Consider the following 19,634-nt stretch of genomic DNA (forward strand, 5'->3'; position numbering starts at 1 on the left):
TAATTGTCATAGTTTTTATTTTTGTAACATTTCAGTTTAGGGAAATGGTTTTGTTAATGATTAGAAACTTGCGTAGTCAGTACACAGCGCACAATCAGTTCTAATAGGATTCATACCACACTTCATAACCTGACTAAAAGAGCAGCTTTGCCTGTTGTAGTGGAGCTAGAAGAATGAACATTCAGTTCCGCGGATGGTCTGGTATGATGCCGTGATACACACAGGGACGGATTATAGGTTGTATGGGCCCCTGGGCAAAACGTTTGCGTGGGCCCTCCCCCACCACCAGCACCACCACCACAACCACCACAATTCAAGGGCCCTTGGCAGCCAAACGCCCTCCCTATAGGGTCAGGGGCCCTTGTAGGCAGAGGATCAAAGAATGTAGGCCCTCTAAAATAGACAAACAAAAATACATTGTTGATAAGCATTGCAAATTGTTTTGGGCTAGGGGCCCCACGGGCCCCCTGCACCCCAAGGGCCCCTGGGCAGCGGCCCCGCTGGCCCGGTCCATAATCCGTCCCTGGATACACATACTTTCACATGAAGTATGAATCAACCCTGAGCTGCGCCTGAGAGCAGACAAGAGGGCAGAAACAGCACAACTAGCACAGCGAGAGAGCCACAGTGAGGAAGCGATGGTGAGACAGCCACTGCGAGAGAGCCACAGTGAGGAAGCGATGGTGAGACAGCCACTGCGAGAGAGCCACAGTGAGGAAGCGATGGTGAGACAGCCACTGCGAGAGAGCCACAGTGAGGAAGCGATGGTGAGACAGCCACTGCGAGAGAGCCACAGTGAGGAAGCGATGGTTAGACAGCCACTGCGAGAGAGCCACAGTGAGGAAGCGATGGTGAGACAGCCACTGCGAGAGAGCCACAGTGAGGAAGCGATGGTGAGACAGCCACTGCGAGAGAGCCACAGTGAGGAAGCGATGGTGAGACAGCCACTGCGAGAGAGCCACAGTGAGGAAGCGATGGTGAGACAGCCACTGCGAGAGAGTCTCCTGTTCTCCCTTAGTATACTCTTAGAAATAGCCAGTTATTTTCTTGAGATGATAAGAGAAACAGAAGCTGTAATTAGACACGCACACGCTTTACAGTTAATCCCTGGTTCACACACAAGGGATCCACACTCATCATGGATCAATTACGGCCTGTTACACCACCACACTTAACTAGATCCCTTTAAACATTATATCACTTACCCTAACCCTAAAAATAAAACAGCTTAAACCAGAATAGTTACAGGGAGCTATTAGAAAATACCATGAGGTGTTCCATCATCTGTCTAAAACCCACCATTGGCCCAACATCTGCTGAGTAAATATTACCTTATATTTTCAACATGTATGCAATAGAATGGAATGTGTAGAATATGAGTGCATTGATGAGAAAAGCACACTCTCGCAAATGACATTTTGTTTGTTTACTGAATGTCTGACATTGTGCTGTGTACGGCCACACCTCTGGGGGGCAGCAGTGGGCTGTGTGCTCAGCCTTACAGGCACTCGTTCTCCACAATGAAGGGCTTGATGACAAAGGTGACCTCCTTCCACTTCCCAAAGTTTCTCTGCTTTTGGGTGACACAGCTCTCCACCACAAAGCCCTCGATCCTGAGCAGAGGCAGGTTCTGCAGGTGACGGTACGAGGCGACAATGCCCCACTCTTCATGGCAGTTGGCGCAGAAGAGCTTCTTCTCTTTCAAGATGCCCATGTACTTCTTGGGCCTTGGGTGCGGCTTTGTGATGGAGCGATCAAAGATGCTTTTATCCAGAACTATGTGCTGCGATTCCTGAGAAAACAGCATTCGTGGATCAGATGGCTTCACAGTCAATGCTGAAAAGGCTAGAAATTCTTTGGTGAATTTCTGAAAAGTTCAACGTGGGGTATTTTTGGAATTTGCCTACTGGGGGTCATTGCAGTTTTGTAGCCATTTTCGGTTTTTACTTTTTACCACTTATATGAAATAAATATTAAACTGTAAACGTGGACATACAATGTTCTGAAAAGTAATCAGCTACCCCACTAGTAATCAAACAAGCTAATGGAGGAGGTAAAATAATTTAGCTAGTTAGCCAGTCAGTTAGCTACCAGTCTTCCTAGCTATCTGATGTGAATGAAGTTTGGGTAATGTTTATTCTGAGATTTACCTCAGCATAAACCTGGTGGAAAAATCTTTGCTCATCCAAGGGCATGTAAGTAGCAATAATCTTACAAATTCCCCCAACATCAGCTGGCTATGAGGTCAGCTGCTCTTCGGCAATTTGCACACAGAAGTCTGCATAAGGCTCACAAATGTACAGGCAGCAATTCAGGCAAACCTGAGGCTCTTTGATCCCAACCCACACCTATCTGACACTTCAGCTAAAGTGGAGAGCGACTTGTATGGACAGCTTCCTCCTCTGAAAATTCGCAAAATTTACATCCATATTCATGGCCAACGAAAGCCTCCACAGAGGAAACAGAGGAAGATACCATCACATGGGGAAGACATAGACCACACTCCCAGCAGCAGAACACTAAAGTGACATTGGACATCATCACATAGGGAAGACATAGACCACACTCCCAGCAGCAGAACACTAAACTGACATTGGACATCATCACATAGGGAAGACATAGACCACACTCCCAGCAGCAGAACACTAAAGTGACATTGGACATCATCACATAGGGAAGACATAGACCACACTCCCAGCAGCAGAACACTAAAGTGACATTGGACATCATCACATAGGGAAGACATAGACCACACTCCCAGCAGCAGAACACTAAACTGACATTGGACATCATCACATAGGGAAGACATAGACCACACTCCCAGCAGCAGAACACTAAAGTGACATTGGACATCATCACATAGGGAAGACATAGACCACACTCCCAGCAACAGAACACTAAACTGACATTGGACATCATCACATGGGGAAGACACAGACCACATGTCCAGCAACAGAACCCAAAAAGGGTAATGTCTAGCACAGTAGATTATGGATCTGTACCCATGTCTGTAAAGTTGTGAATTTGAATCTCATGGCCAGGAGAGAAATCACAGTTAAGCTCATCCGCCTCATGGAAACTAGTGCAGTGCACATACCTTCAAAACTCTCAGGTCATCAGAAAAACATGCAAACTTCTTGCACTTTGCACAGAGAAACTTGTTGTTTTCCACTGTTCTGGGGTTGACAGGAGCTGATTTCTCATAATCCCGTGTGGTCTTATCAGTCTTCTGGTAGTTCTCGATCTGAGGACGTCAGGTGAAAGGGAAAGTGTATTAACTTCAGCTGAATCCACAAGAGGAACCCAGCATCTCTACTCCATGCTGAAGGCAGAGCAAGTCCGGGGATATCAGGGTGGAGAGGAATTCATCTTCTGTACTGATTATCGGCACAGAAACTCGAGATCTCATCAGAAGTAACCATGGGACCCCCATGGCCCCTGTCCACACCCAGCTCTGTGAGACGCAGTAATAGCCCAGTACCATCTGCAGCATGTGATCCCGGGAAACCTGCAGTTTATCCACAGCCGCTTCCACCATCTTCTCCTGAAGCATGTTCTGTTGTTCCTTCTCGATCCGCTCCTTTCTGCTGGAAATTAGGATGCACCTGCTGCCCTCTGCTCGGCCACGCCCTGGAATTAAACGTTTGCACTGGATATGCGGGTGACACATGAGGCAGAATTTTAGCCGTTAAAACCATGATAGCTCAGCCGCAGAGTGCCGAGAGGCTCGCCAAGCAGCAGTTACCTCGGACTTGGACGGTCTTGATCATGTTTCCAATGTATTCATACATCAAGACGAGGTTGCACTGAGGAATGTCGACGCCTTCATCGGCCACGGAGGTGGCAATGAGGATTTTACTTTGATCGCTCGTGTTTTTAAAGGATTGCAGGACGCCCTTCTTGTAGGTCTGTGTCATTCCTGCTCAGGAAAGCAATGGGAAAAGGTCACGGCTTGTAGTGTGACTGCAACAGAGGATCTTAGTGTGAATTATTATAAAATATATAGATCACAGTATAAAACCTGTGTGACCACGAACATGAGGAGTGAAGCCCATTTGATACACGAGTCGAGCCCCTACGCACCAGAACCCAAGCTGCCCATCAAAACTGCAGGCTTCAGGAATCTCAAGGAGTCTGTTTCCTCAATCCAGTTTTTCAGTGCCTAAAAAAAGGAAATTCGTAGGTGAGTAAAAATACCACATAGACAGGATCTGTCATCATTGGTAATGCTGCGTTCCATTTGAACTTGAAAGTTGGAATTTCCAAGTTCCAAGTCGCAATTCTGACTCGGAGGAAAGTCGGAGGAACCTCTGCAACCCAACCTCAGAATTCAAAGTGGCTGCCCTTTATCAACAGAAGTGAAAGTAGTTAGATGCTGTTAATTAGCATTTATGCCTTATTTGTGGCTCATTAAACGGGCGGTACACACAGTACTGTCCAACCGCGACCTGTGCACATGTTGTTATGGTGTTTTTATGCGTAAAATACCACACAATGGGTTGTCAAATCATAATGCTAACAACAGCTAACAGTGAACCTACAGACGTGGACCAATTTGTTGGCAACACACAAAAAAACAACTCTCTAAAATAACCCGAAAGTTTAATAACATCCTTTATTGTTTATTCCATATTTAACACAACTCAGACTTTGATTTTCATTATTAATTATATATTGATTATCTATTGATTATATTTTATATAATTAAACAAATGAAAATGGTACACACAGAAAAGATGGTATCCTTAATTAAATATTTTGTGGCACTGCCTTTTGCAGCAATCACTGCCGACAAGCGATCGCTACTGCGGTGGCGTCTCCACACTGCAACTTTCACATCTTTCCATAGATGTTCAATAGGAGTAAGATCTGGGCTCATGAAGGGCCATTTAGGAAAAGTCCAATGTTTTTGGCACCTGTGATACTAATTAAGGTTAAACACTTAGTTTGAAATATGATTATAATGCAAGGATAAATAGTCTCTTTAGGGGTAAAAACAAATTTACCATACTAGAGGCATGCAGGTATACACATACAGGTATACACTTTTGAAGCACTGTTTCAATGAGCTGTAAGAGTACCAACAAATTTGTCCACGTCTGTACCTAGAACTGGTATTGCTGAATGGCTTTCTGACTTGTTGTACTGGAATGCAGTTACCTTGGGTGTGATGTAATTCCCAGAACCGACTTTCAACCTCCGAGGTAAATGGAACACAGCACAAATGTACTTATCAAAAAGAAACACACACCCCCCCCCCTCCCAATCCCACGCTCTCACAGCCCCACCTCGGTCAGGGCCCTGGTCCTGACGAACAGCAAGGTGCGGGTCTCCTGGTCCTGTGTGTACTGCTCATCCAGGATGAACTTCAGCCTGGTCAGCTTGGGATTATCCCTGTCTCTGCGCTGACTCAGTATGGCCAAGTGGGGGTGCTTTTCTGCAAGGTAGACAGGACATGGACCATGGCTTTTCAGCCTCCACTGAGCAACATGTGTGATGCAGTCCTTGGCACTGACATCCATGCTTATCACACTCATGCTTCTACCAAAACACAAACTCATGTTGACAATTTCAGTCATGTCAATTTTTAAATATACCATCAAAACAGGCAGTTAATTGTTGCTCAATCGTATCAAATCCTGCGTCTTTGACTTGTTGGATGAAATCCTCCAGGTAGTTCAAGGCATCCTTAGTCCTGGCGTCTTCGTTGATGATGAGGGCATCGTTGTATTTCTGAAAAACAGGACAAACAGAACAACGTCTCCTCAAAGAGGGATGTTCCAACGGGATGTCAGGGTGTGGTGAACCAGCACGGGGGGCTTCTCACCCTCAGGTGCCCCATGTAGTTGAAGAGGGCCCGGCACACCCTGCTCTCCTCTTCCTTATCCTCCAGCTGCAGGACCTTGCACTTCTTCTGCACGTCCACGATCCATTGCTCATACTTCTGTGTACCATGTTCAGAGGTCTGCAGGTTGGACAGGGATCCTGTAGTGAGAGAGTCATGTCACGCTGCTGATTCTTAGTGCAGAACATGCTCAGCTTCACACAGGATTCCAGGCTGCCCGAAACCCTACCTATGTCATACCAGCGCTTGGCCTGACTCTCAATGTAGACCATGATATAGCGGATAATGGACACAAACTCATCATTGGCAAGTTTGCCTACTTCAACATAATCTAGAAAGAAAAGACAGGCCTGTCGGTTATCCAGGTCAGTGCAGGTCAGAGATCCGATGCTCGTTTTTGTAAGTGTGCTTCTACCTTTCTCAGGAATGTGAACGAACGACTGAAGTTCTTCTCTGTTGTTGCTGACGGTTGAGATGATCCTCGTGTCCAGGTTGGCACATAACTGGCAGATGTTCATTTCGGCTTCCTGCGAGTTCCTGAAAGTGCCGATTCCTACTGAAGCCGTCAGGCCCACGATCTGACGAAGCAATTAAATAGGATTTATTGATTTGACAACCCCCCCCCCCCCCCCCCCGAATTATGCCCATGGTCTATTGGCATGTCTTTGGACTGCGGGAGACAACTGGAGTGCAGCCAGGAAATATACACGACATGGGGGGGCATGCAAACTCTCTGTGTCCAGTTATTACGAAATATGGAAAAAGAACATTTAATGAAATGGACTGAACAATTTTGAAACAAAGGTTATTGTTGTTTTTAGTTGTTTGTAAATTTCTAATTCTGTCAATAGAAAATGTGAAATGAATGAGCTGAATTTACTGGAAGGTGTAGTTTGAGCATGTATGACACGGCAAGGAATAACACAGAATGAAACCGTTTCTTGGCCACAGATGAAATGTTTTTGTTTATCTGTTCTCTCCTCTGGCCTTCAGCGTACTTTTATACAATAAAGGACGAAAGACCGACTCGCGTCTGACTTACCTGAGGAAGCACCTGGCCCTGTTGGCTAAGCTTGGAGTCCAGGTAGCTGGCCATCAGCATGTTGTAGGGGTGCTTCCGGGTGGCATTGTGACATTCGTCAAAAATAAGCAGCGTGAAGACAGACAGCGAGGGCACCGTCCCCATATTCAGAGCATTCAGAAGGATCTGAGGCGTCAACACAATGATGTCATTCCCCTTAACGATGACATCCATGGACACCTGATCCTCCATGTCCCCACAAACGCCTTTGATTCTATAAACACAGTGGTGTGCAGATGATAAACCGACTGCTCCTTACATGGCATACATCAAAAGAGCATGTGTGAGACTCACCTGATGCCTGCATTTGTGCTGTTAAAGTACTCGAGGAACAGTCCGAGCTGCTGCTCATACACAACCAGCTTGGTGGCCAAGAAGACGATCTTGGCCTCTGATTTAGATCTCAGGTGATGTTCACAGATGGTAAGAGCAACGAGGGTCTTTCCACAGCCTGAAGTGACAGAGAGGGAAACCAAATTGCTCAGTGCATGTAGTGTATTATCTCTAGGGGTCATTAACATTTACACAAGAATTTTCTCTTTAACAAAGCTTGTTATTTGGCAGTAATGACAAGCCAGCTGAGGTACTGTTGGCTCTCGTTAGCAGTATGGGGGGACCTGTAGGGCCGCAGATCAGCGTGTTCTCCCCCTGCAAGGCCGGTGCCGCCAGTTCCTTCTGGTACTCCCTCAGTCTGTACCTCCCCTGAGTCACGCCACCTACGAGCCCAGCGCTGCCCTCTGCAGGCAATAAGGAGTAAGTGCATGAGGAGTGCAGGCATCAACTTGGATTCAGGGATTCATGCGTCAAACAGAGAATACCTTGTGCTTGGTTCCAGTTGGCGCTGTTCAGGGATGACCCACACTCAGCCTCTTCTCTATACTGGAACACGACTGTTGTGGTTCCCATATCTACTTCCATTTTTTCTTCTGTAGATTCTGGGAAACAAGTAAAAAACCAGCAAATGAGAATAACCACAAAATGAAGAATAGCAGCTTCATAAATCAAGCTTTGCTGAGTTTTATTGATAATTTGACCCCTTTGACACCTCTCCCATCCAACCATTCTGCATAAGCACAGTAAACAGAGCACTGGGCCTTCCAGTTATAACTGCAAGTTCTGCTGATATAATTGCTAAGGGGAGAAGTTTTTTTTTTTTTTTACATGACTCTAGGAGGAACTGTCAGCATGTTTGCAGGGCATAAGTACAGCAGACAGTAGCTGTATGCATGCAGAGCACAGGCCACCTGTCTGTGGATCCAACAGCTGAAGAAGCTCCGCGTAGTTGCAGTGCTCCAAAGCCAGCAGCAGCAGCTTGAACCAGTTGGATCTGTCCGACCTTCTCAGACACTCCACCAGCTTCTCAGCGGCTGCAATGTGGCCTTTTTGTCCATCAATCTCAGGAAAAAAGGAATATGAGCAAAAACTATGAAAACCTGCATCTACCATTTCAGTTACAATTTAGTGATGACGCACCGCAACAACGAAATGTGTCCTCTGCATCTAACCCATATGTGACGTCGTGACATAGCAGGGGGCAGATAATTCAGCACCCAGGGAGCAGTGCTTGGGGGCGGTACCTTGCTCAGGGTACCTCAGTGCTGTTTTGCTGGTCAGGGATTCAAACCAGCAATCTTTAAATTACAAGCACGCTTCCCTAATCATTAGGCCACCACTGCCCACATAGACTTCAGTGTAAGTGTTTGTTTTTTAATTCATTAAATTCCAACATTTTACTCTCCAGTATTACAATAGTTGTATCTACTCACGGCTCTGATTTCCTCGACTTCCCGGGACACAAAGCACTCTGTCATGTGTGTGATGATTTCACAAGGTTTTATCTGTTTAGTGAAGGAGGCTTCAATCCGTTCAAGAAGTTTCTTGTAGTTACTCATTCGTTCAATTTCTTCAAAGTCCCACTCTTTAATGGCATTATAAAGGCCAGTATACTCTGAAAAACATGCAAAGTGTCATTCCTGTCTCATGGCCCTAGGGAAAGGCTGGGCCTTCCAGCATACTTCTATTCCAGTAAGTCTGTCATTGCGTGAATGCAGGGAAACATCGGAATTAGTCAATATTCAACTGACATCCCAACTGTTTTCAAAGATTGAAAACCACACAGACACATTTAAAATGAATCAACCAACAGCCAAGGTAGCTGTCGCTTACTAATCTGTCACTGCTAATCTCCAAACCTCCAAAATGAATGTTATCATGCCCCATGCCCTATTCAAGGAAAACTTCTTACAAATGTCAAAAGAAACTACACATGGATTGTGTTGTCTGCTGCAAGGGAGATTACTTTTCTTATTTCTACTAGTAGTGTAATCCAAAACACGGTCTTTCTACTCGCAATCTTATAATACACATTTACCGTAGATCTTCTTATAACACGTGACATATGCTGTCTATAATGCTACATACGGTGTGTCTCTTCCTCTTTGAGATGTTCTTGCATACCTCCTTCTAGCAGGGCATCCAGAAAACCCTGGAACCAGCCCATCTCTACAAGGTCGCACATCTTCCCCAGGAGCAATTCTGCAGCTGTTGTCACAGACCTGTTTTCCTCTGACAAAATTATCTCCACTACAGCTGCAGATCACAAGGTGTAAAATTTTAAGACACAAAGCTCTAAATATACATTACCAGAGTTCACTGCTCCCTGAGCATGTGAGTGTATGCAGCATGATCAGTACACAGGGTAGCTGAGGGAAGGGCAATTTAAAACAGCGAGCTCACAGAAAAGCCAATGCACATTAATGTGCGACATAGCACCCTCAACTCCTCAACAAATGTCTCTAACAGTTCTGTTTACTCAGTAATATTAATTCTGACCTTTATTATATATTGAATACATTATTTTGTATATGCATACATGTTCTGTTACAGAATGCATTTTCCTCAGTGAAAGCAATAATAAGTGAACAAACCTGTCTCCAAATACGACGTCATGAATCCCTTCATGTTGGAAGGACGTATTATTTGCACAATGTAATTTCTAAATTTCTTCAGGTTTTCTTTTTCTTCTTCGTACATTTTAGCTTATTGCCACTGTACTGGTTTGCCTGAAGTCAGTAAACTATGTTCACGAGCTACAGAGCGCAGTGGCAATTTAAAATGCACCAGTTTCCTGGTTTCGTTTAACAGGGACTCTTTCCAGTGAGGAGAATCGAAAGTGAAACTAGAGTCATGTGACACCTAGCACTCCATTCTTCCAGTTACTAATCCTGAACAGAGTGAGGAGAGCCTGGAGCCTGTCCCAGGCAGGAGAGAGCAGTGAGATACCCTGCCTGGGACATCATTCAATCACAGGGCGTACACATGCACCCTGTCACATGCACAGGGTGATTTCTACTTGTCTGTGGACCACGGGAGGAAAACTGCAGGACATGGGGATGCAAACCCTACACGCACCGAGCAGAAGCGATGTCCATGAACACAACACAAAGTCTTCTGTGATTTGACGATATTATAATCTATATACTCATGTTCCTTTCCTTGCAAATATTCGTTCTTTTAATTCTTCCGCTTGTCCCCAGAAATAAGACGGGAATGTTGGTTCCCTCCTCGACTATAGTCAGTGAGGCATGTAAGGGCGTCCTGTAAACCAGCGTATTATTAACCGGGAACGAAACACTGGGACTGGCTGCATACACCTGTAGTGAACTAACGACGGAGAGTGTCTCGTTTAATGATGGAAATTCCGGATATTTTAGTGAGCCAGATCATTTGGCTCAGTTCGGAGATGAGCCGACTCTTTCGGCTCAACATTTAGTACCACTTCTGGCGTTTATAATTAAGCCAAATTTAGCAATGTTTCGACGCATGTTATTTAAATTATTTAGTGTATTTATACATTTATAATGTATAACTGAATGAGTCTAATCATGTAAGTTGCTAGCAGTAGATGTTGGGAAACGCACACCTGAACGAGATATGAAGGACTGAAATATTTCGTGAGCGAGTCAGTGAACAGGAGACTCAGACTACTGAACGAGAAAAACAGCACCTTCGTCGTGATTCAAATACACCATCTACTGGTGTAGTTTATTACTACATGTGCATTGAATTCACATATGCACTTTAATTTTAGCGATGCAACATTTTCACGATTAGAAATGATTTTAACCAAATTATGTTAGTGGTTGGACTCGTTAGCAGATCGTGTCGAGCTGTTTATGTTTGTTACAAATGCAAACCTAATAGATAAGGTACAATGTTAAGACTAAACTACATTCAAATAAATCAGATATTCCACCTTTCTGGAAGTCTTCTGCAAATTGACAGCCGCTCTCTGACGCCCGCAAATGATGGGCAATGTCCCAGAAATTGGCTCTTCCACTATTCAATTCTGGCAAAATTAGCCGGCAAGTTTTACCTTTGTAACCTTGCTCCACATTTTAGCACCACTCGGCCCAGTCAGCAAGTTCTGCCTGAGCGCTGACCCCAGTCAGTATTATCATAACAGCCAAGCACTGGGCAGCACCACCAGGCTCCCGGATATAGTACTAGTGTACTATGGGGGAGGGGGGCGGTGCTGGAAAATTCTGTATTATCCCGATATGTTTAAATGCATGTTATTTTGCAGACACTGCCCAGGAATATAGTTACAGATCTGGCTCCCATTTCAGCTCCTTAATCCTGATCTGGTAAAAAAAATTGTGACAAACAAAACCAAAGTTGTTATCCAGCAGTATTACTTACTCCACTAATTACAATGGGAAGCAACCCACTCACATTTTTGGTCCCCTGCCAGCGCACCAGACACCAAACAATTAAGCAATCAAGAACACCAAATACCTTGTCCAGGTGTGCTGGGGGGTGATAAAATGAGGGAGCAGGTCCACCTTGAAGCCATAAACAGCAGTGCACGGGCACTGAGACATGGTTTGGATGAAGATGAAAATGAAGTAACATAACTGATTGTAGCAAAACTGATGATTAAACTGAAATCAAACATTACACCTGTATCCTAAAGGGTTCGATAACTGCAGTAACGTACACAATTATCACAGAGGCTTATTACACGAGGACCAGAGAAGGCTGAAAGGTATCAAACTGCTTTCCACTTTTAGATAATGGCATTTTTTGAAGTGCTGACTTGACTAATATAAATTCAGAATACACAAACAACAGTCTTTCAGACCAGTATTTTACTGCATAATGAAAAGCTTTGGGATACGTTGTTTTCAAATAGGCATAGATGAAATTCAAATGTATGGTTGGCTAGTTTTTACACCTGAAAAGGGAAATATCCAAGATACAAAAAAATACATAAATTCAAAAACTAATACATTTTAAAACAGGAAAAAGGATGGGAATGTTGGGGAAACAGGCAATTGTTATTTTGAATCATTTATTGAGATTCACAACAAAAATCTAATAAGGTCTATTTCAAGGCTCTCTCTCATCAGGATTTTTAATATTGTAGTTAGCAACACAAAATGCTCAAATACTCCCTAAATGAGCAAAATTCACCATCAAGATGTCTGACCGGATCCTTTATTGTTGCTGAACTGCAGAACAGCTGTCAAGTTGACTTGTGGGTGTGTGGTGAGTATCTGCCTTCCCTTTTCCCTGAGTAGTACAGCACATGAACATACTATAAATGTGTGTGGAATGGTAAGTTAAATCAGTTACTCCTCTTAAATATTAAAAGACAGAGAATACACTGTCACATAAATAAAACAGCACTGGACAAACAAGTATCCAAAGCTCAGCGTCTTTTAAAAAGAAGAGGCTCCTGCATGTGTCACGAGCTGCTGTACAGTGTCAGGGTGCTGATCCAGGTTTAACTGCCAACGTCCCACAGAACACAAGCCCTCAGACATGAACAGGCATGTTTAAAGAACAGACTTGACCGAGTCTCAGAGGCAGCAGCTGGTTACATTAGAGTCCGTAGAGTTTAGCGATCTGCCCTGTTCTGTGATCGAGGACACTCCAGTATTAGTGTCGCCCCTTGAAGGAACAGGCCTCTCGTCCCTCTCCATATGCAATGTTTCATCTTTATTGCCTTCAAAGGTGCCTTCAGAGTTCAGAACGTCCATGCTACTGTTTGTGTCGATCGACATGACATGCTGTTCCAAGTCCTGCAGAATGGACTCCAACAGGCTTGTGTCAACGGGGAGAGCTGCACTGTCGGGAGGGTGGCTTTCCATACTGGTAGGGGGGACCAGGCTGGTGTCAGCATGGTCACTGTCGCTGTCGATGGTGATGACCGTGGGTGAGCGCTGCGGCAGCCTCTCGGCACTCCGGTGCCGCCGGCTCTTCCTCTTGTGTTTCTTCTTCTTCTTGTGGTGCCTCCTGCTCTCTCCCGTGGCTCGGCCTTCAAAGATGATCTCGACACTTGGGCTGCGACTCCTCCTCTTATGGGATTTCTTGCGGTGTCGTTCGCCACTCCCCCGTTTCTCCCTGAGGCTTGAGGAGGATGATTCATGTCTGGAGGAGCGCTCCTTCGAGGTGTCCTCCAAGTGCCTGGTCTTGTATTTCCTTTTCCCCCCTGGCTTGTCATCCCGGGAGCTCCGGTACAATGAGCGAGAGCCACGGGAGCTCATGCTGGACCGGCTCCTGGACCGGCTCCTGGAACGCCGCCTTTCCCTGTGGTGGGATTCCCGGGGACTCCCATGTCTTTGTGAATGTGCACCATTACTGGGATTTGAGTAGAGACTGGAGGACCAGGACCTGTCCTGCCCATAGCCTGCGTCAGTCCTCTCCCGCTCCCGACTGTAGTGCCTGTAAAGCTCCCAGCCGTAGGAGTATGACGTGTCATGACTGCGTCTGGACCGACTGTGGTGTTTGTCCCGTCTCCGTGAGCCATCTTTGTACAGCAGCCTCTCCCTGCTGTGGGACCTTGAGCACCTTCTGTCTCGTGAGTGTGTGCTGTCGCTGTTCACAGAGACTGTCGGGCTTCTCACTGACCAGCTCTGCTCTGTGCTTCTTGAGTGCCTGCTATGGCTCCGACGCGACCTCTCCTTACTTCTGGATCGCGAGCATTCTCCAGATCGACTGACTCTCTGGCGCCTCTTATCATCCCTGCTAGGAGTATGTGTCTCAGTCACCAGATATTTCTCCCTACTGGAGGCACCATCTGTGCCCATTTCAGAAAATTCCTCTTTAGAAGGTGAGCACCTATGCTCGAGGTCCGAGGGGGTCCAATTTGGCCGGTCCAGCCCAGCGCTTCCAGCCGACAGCTCCCGCCTTTGTGGGGACTTGTGTTTGGACACAGAGGAGCATATCGAGGATGGAGGACTGAGGCTGGGGAAGCGAATGCTCTGGGACTCCTGAGGGACATCTGCACTTTCAGGCTGGACAGACTCTTCAGAATCAGAGGACAGTTGCACCAGCTCTGGTGTCCTCTCTGCCATGGGCTTCACATAGCCCACGATGACACAATCGTCCTCCCCTGAAGAGACCTCCCCGTTGTTGTTTGCAATCGGATCATTCTTCACCTGCGTATTTTGCTGCTGAGTGTTTCTGGGCTCAGTGGGCCCCTCCCTGCTGCTGGCAGACTCCGACTCGCTGGTGGATACCATGGGGGCCTCTGTTTGCTCTGTGGTCGAATAGGATGGCCCGGGAGTCTCGTCATCCCACGGGGCCTGGCTTAAAGCACTACCCTCTGCAGACCTGGGCTGCTGGCTGAGATCCACAAAATTGACCTCGTCTTCAGAGATGGCGATGACAGAGGAGTCAGAGCTGCTGCCCTCTTCATAGGACGGTGCAGGACAGTCATAAACAGCGTGTTGGTCGTAGGCCTCCATATTAAATGGGGACCTGGCAAAACTGATAAACTCATGCAAAAAATGATCGGTACGAGTCAACAGAAAGGGCCGCAGTTCATCCTGGATAGCCTGGTCCTCCATGTTGTAGCGGGTGATGCGAGACATTATGATATGCTGCACTATGTTGACCAGCGAGCCATGACTGCCGTAGAGTACAATCAGCTCCCGCCGCAGCCAGGGCAGCAGCCGGTGCAGGCACGCCGGGTTCCTCTGGAAGAAGGTGGCTGAGATGTCCCTGTAGCGGCCGCCATCACGCACGCTACGGACCCGCACCCCTGTGCGATACAGTGCGCGCCGGAATGACACCATCTCCTGCTCACGTAGGTGGCGCGCCGTCCTGCCCTCGCTCTGAGCTCGTCGGCGTGCAGCCATCACGGACATCACACGGTGAAACGCGGTGTCCTGCTGCAGGGGCACAGTGGCCGCCAGCCCCTCAAGTACTCCCACGTTCTCTGGGGGGGGCGACGGCCTCCTCTGGGACTGCCTGCGATCCCACGTCTGTGTGGTGCGGTACCTGAACCTGCGGCCCTCTGGGCTGCCAAAGGAGCCGTTTTCTGCAGGCCTCAGCACAAACTCCTTAAAGTCATTCTCAGCCTTGATGGAGTGGAAGATGGAGTTGAAGGGTTGCTTGCATAGAGGACATTCCGCTTTGTTCTTGGACCACTCGTGGATGCAGCGAAAGCAGAACTTGTGCAGGCAGCGGTCGAGGTAGGCCATGTTGTTAAAGCGATCGAGGCAGATGGGACATTTGGAGTCCGGGGAAGCCTCTGTCGACATGGCCTGAGACACTTTGCCTGCTCCATCCTTCTTTCGCATCCGCAATTTCATTTTTGTGGGAGCCATTATCTACAGATGAATTTAAATAAAAGAAAAATCACCATTACAAAATGCAAAGTGACCTTTGCACCCCTTATTTAAAATACAACAGAAAAGCAGGAGGAAAAACATCAATATATACAAGCAGCAGTTTGTAACAATAGCCAAATTACTGCTGCTTTTACTTTGAAACTTAAACACAGTGGGTAATGTCATAAACCAACAAAGATGCTTACTTTGTCTTGAGACAATGTTAAATGACAGCTGAAATGACGTTCACTTTGTCTTCAATGACAGAACGTTAAATAATAGTATTTCTGAAAATACGCTTTGATCACTAATCCACGTCACTGTACTCTGAGGTAGTTTCTAATTTCCCCGGCGGATAATAGTGATGGGTAACGGTTAATGGTGCTCAATAACGGCTATTAATAGAGAATATTAAGGATTTTATACTTTCTTTCAGACCCCGCGGTCCAGCCCGTGCAGGCGACCCGCACCGGCCAGGGGAGCTGCTGGTATTACTGGGCGCGAGGGCCGGCACACATAGCCGTACGAACGGTGCTTCACCAACGCCCACCGTAACGGGACATTCCTGTGCTCTTTAACTAGTTAGAACTAGTAACGACACTCGACTTTTTGGGCCTAGACCTCGAATCAAAGCTAGGCTAGGCTAAGGTAAGGTAAGGGCCCGTAGTGACACCCACCAGCCGTCCTCAGGGCTTCAAATGCTACGGCTACCGCGCTAATCTATCAAGACGGCAAAAGCAAGTGCTGAGACCAGGCGGTAAAGCAGCCGGCCGGGCCTTCGCTCCCGGATACCCCTTACCAAGCCCGTCATGGGAGCCATCGGCTACACGCACCGGTGGTACCCTGCCCGAAGGACGCCTTCTTACCTGAAACGAGTAGTCGAAAAGCTCACGGTATCCGTGCGCCTCGATCCGCCGGACAAAAAGGCCGCAGGTCACGGCCGCCCGGCGGCGAAATAGGCCCGGCAAAGCCGGAAAGCGGTCGTATTAACGCGCTGAGAGCCCGAAAACGGCGAACTAGCCGAGCAGACAACATCCCACATACGGAACGACGGACCGCCGCCACAGGCCGCCCGCATTACCCCGCTCCACTGCTTCGGAACATACGTCCATCACCATCATCGAAGGAGTGTGTCAGTAAGACAGCGCCCTCGCATGGCCGGGAGGTCCCGTCACAGGTCGTTTTAATTTTGCTGCCTGGATTAGTGCTTTGACTACGTGTTGATGCGTGTTTGTTATATTATGCCATAGTTATTTTCTTTACTTAAAATATGTAGATCGTACGTAATTTATCAAGCAGCTGTTTAGTTGAAGAAAGTACTTTTTATACATTTAATTGCAGGTTTCTGCCGTATATCTCTGTGTCCAAAGCGTTGGATTCCTGGATCTGTTTCCGGATTTTTGTATTTCGTTTTCTGGACTCTGGATTCTGTACATTCACCTGGAAGCGCGACGGGGCAGGACGATGCGTGTTAGTGATCGGGCCCTGGACACACTGTACTCCATTGTGAGTAACTTAGGGTATCGATCCTAAGCATTCCACTTATTATCACGACAAGCTGTAATGTGTATTTAGGATTATCTATTATTTTTCTTAACATAAAACTCAGCGAGCATGATCATGATTGCAGTGCCTAATTAGTTAGCGTGAGAAACGTTTACATGACTTTGAAATTAATTTAAATAGGAATCCATTTAACCCGGTATAAATGTGTTTTTTATTGGTGTTTATTTCTATATTTAACTGTTTTTCTTTTTCCTTTTTACTCAGATTCTTCTGGTAGTTGTGCTCTTGTCATGGGGATATGTTATTTATGGAACTAGAATAGCTGCAAAATGGCAGCTGGAGAAAAGCCTGCAGATGCAAGTGTGAACTTTAAACGAGAGAAACAGCCTTTTCTCTTCAAACCTGGCTGCCGCCGGAAGCCTCCTCAAGTACCAGCAGCATTGCGATATATGTTCCTATACATTATTTCATGATTATATTTTAAATACGTTGTTTTGTTCTTATTTCCATTTGCCGGACTATAGCATTTTTAAATTATCATAATTTATTTTTTTGATAATACAAATACGTAAGAGCCGTGTTTTTGATTACCTTTTTAACAATATATTAGCAATAATTCTACAGATAAATAAAACTGATTTTTGTGACCTAGCTTGCTTGATTCCTATCCAGGATGAAGTGATGAAAACAATGTTCCATTAAAGCTTAAACGGAAACGAAAAGCATTTATATGTGCAAAGATAATATATTTTCAGCCACAAATAAATAAAATGATTTTATAGCATAAAAGAGTATGGGGAAATATACACCAAAGACAATACTTGTTTATTATTTATTTATTTTGACGTTTTGTGATCTAAAATGAGTTACCATGGTATGGCATACATGTACTTAAGAGCAAATATTTATATCGGGAAAATGCTGACGGGTGAAACTGCGTTTCATTTCAATATAACTATTAGGATTTTTTTTAGCAAAATAGATTAAAAGTAAAGATATTATTTGGGTGTCGCAGTCATTCTGCGATTACAATCCTAGATGTGTGCGGAAAGACGGGGCCAGACAAAGCATTTTTGAACACGCCTACAACAAGAAAAAATACTGAAAACTAGAAATACTGAATAGCAGACGCGTCGCAAAGTGATGACGTAATTATTTACGCCATTCTAGCAAATTGTGTTGGATAGCGTCCCCTGTTGGACCGGAATAGAATGTATTAATCTGGCGCTGCTAGCTAGACAGGACCGGAATTTAGTAGACTGCCGCCACCTCTGGCCGTTTACGTATGAATAATTTTGCTTTTTTTAACCTTACATTTAATAGACAAAAATTAAAGGAAGCTGAATGGTGTTTCATTTGATTACAGTAACTTTCCAAAGTCCATAATAATAAGTGAAAAGATAAAAAATTGGCAGATGAGGTCCACCATCATTGTGTCATCAGCAAAATGCACAATGCAGAAAAGGCTTGCTGGTGACACTGGTGGTGGACCTGATCTCCCAAAATAATGAGAGTGCCTACCTTAGTGAGGGGGTAAGCTGAGGATAGATTTTTAGGAACCAGAAGAAGAACACCTGGCTTCAGATCTGTGGATCCCCAGTGAAGAGGGTGAGGTGGTTTAAACACAGCCAGACAGTGCCTCTACCAGCAGCTCAAGAGGTTCAAGGTCTCCCATCATTTTTACATAAACTGTTCAGGGTGCTGGCCATCAAGCTCACCAGTGACTCCACCTGGCCACCCCATATAACCTGGTTAAATTTTGCAATTAGATTGTAAATTGTAAAATACATACATACTCAGAAATTGAAATAAATACATAATTAGATATAATAAGCACAAATCTAAATATAAAATACTTATGTATGTTTTTTACAATGTAGTCTTTAACTCATTTATTTATTTTTGCCTATAAGAGTTTAGATAATCGAAGCAGGAACCTTTTCTCATTCCTCTCGTAATCAGTGGGAAATTGGTAAAAGGAGGAACCTCCATTCTCTGTTTTAACTGTTGACCTTTAGAAGGCAGATTTGGTGGTTTGATGAACACAACGAGCGTATGCTTTGTAAAATTAATTGGGAACTTTCACTTTCCCAGTTAGCTTATGTGTGCCACCAGGGTACTGTCAACAGAGGTGAACCCATTCAGGGCTCTGTTTCATCTGAGACTGCTGATTTGAGGAAGCACATGGCTGAACTCAAAGCTCCCAAACAGAAGCACACCAAGTTAGCCAAAACCAAACCTTTACCTCCGGTCACTCAACCATCACAGAAGTCTGTCGCTCATCAAGCTACACATGACACTGATAAACGCAAAAAAATCAAGACCAAATACAGGCTACAGCTTCCGGTGTGGAGAAGATGGGCATATTGCAGCTGCCTGCACAAACCCTCCAAACTCTGACCTGATGGAAAGTAAGAGGAAAACACTGAGGGCAAAGCAGCAAGAATGGGAAAGGGAAAACAATCTAATTGGTTCAGCTTCTTTAAACGCTTAGAGGTTCCAGTTGTGGGACAAATGGAAACTAGTAAATTCAGAAAACATCCCAACAAACAAAAGAAATGTCACACACTAATTGTTGCAA

At 45.5% G+C, this 19,634-nt stretch overlaps 2 protein-coding genes and 1 long non-coding RNA gene across 5 annotated transcripts; 1 reads left to right on the forward strand and 2 right to left on the reverse strand.

Moving 5' to 3' along the window:
• ddx58 (DEAD (Asp-Glu-Ala-Asp) box polypeptide 58) lies at positions 1-10,097 on the reverse strand. 2 transcript variants are annotated; one of them, XM_048970065.1, is made up of 18 exons: positions 9,854-10,096; positions 9,384-9,515; positions 8,693-8,874; positions 8,171-8,321; positions 7,745-7,861; positions 7,544-7,663; positions 7,221-7,377; positions 6,888-7,140; positions 6,261-6,423; positions 6,075-6,176; positions 5,828-5,985; positions 5,598-5,733; positions 5,289-5,437; positions 4,084-4,162; positions 3,746-3,919; positions 3,482-3,630; positions 3,098-3,244; positions 1-1,792 (listed from the first exon to the last, which is right to left on the reverse strand). In XM_048970065.1, the coding sequence occupies exons 1-18, from the start codon at positions 9,957-9,959 to the stop codon at positions 1,499-1,501; spliced, it is 2,769 nt and encodes a 922-aa protein (XP_048826022.1). In that variant the 5' UTR covers positions 9,960-10,096; the 3' UTR covers positions 1-1,498. The 2 variants fall into 2 exon arrangements, with proteins under 2 accessions (XP_048826022.1, XP_048826023.1); XM_048970066.1 differs by lacking the exon at positions 6,075-6,176 and having other exon boundaries at positions 9,854-10,097.
• A 1,962-nt stretch (positions 10,098-12,059) lies between these two features.
• On the reverse strand, positions 12,060-16,649 carry LOC125704483 (E3 ubiquitin-protein ligase Topors-like). 2 transcript variants are annotated; one of them, XM_048970067.1, is made up of 2 exons: positions 16,414-16,649; positions 12,060-15,547 (listed from the first exon to the last, which is right to left on the reverse strand). In XM_048970067.1, the coding sequence occupies exon 2, from the start codon at positions 15,542-15,544 to the stop codon at positions 12,791-12,793; it is 2,754 nt and encodes a 917-aa protein (XP_048826024.1). In that variant the 5' UTR covers positions 15,545-15,547; positions 16,414-16,649; the 3' UTR covers positions 12,060-12,790. The 2 variants fall into 2 exon arrangements, with proteins under 2 accessions (XP_048826024.1, XP_048826025.1); XM_048970068.1 differs by lacking the exon at positions 16,414-16,649 and adding an exon at positions 15,754-15,990.
• A 34-nt stretch (positions 16,650-16,683) lies between these two features.
• Positions 16,684-17,700, forward strand: LOC125704487 (uncharacterized). Its single transcript, XR_007381145.1, has 2 exons — positions 16,684-17,053; positions 17,318-17,700. It is a non-coding gene; the product is annotated as an uncharacterized LOC125704487 (long non-coding RNA).
• Positions 17,701-19,634: the final 1,934 nt, after the last annotated feature.

The sequence above is a fragment of the Brienomyrus brachyistius genome, chromosome 12, assembly GCF_023856365.1.
Source record: "Brienomyrus brachyistius isolate T26 chromosome 12, BBRACH_0.4, whole genome shotgun sequence".
Taxonomy (NCBI): domain Eukaryota; kingdom Metazoa; phylum Chordata; class Actinopteri; order Osteoglossiformes; family Mormyridae; genus Brienomyrus; species Brienomyrus brachyistius.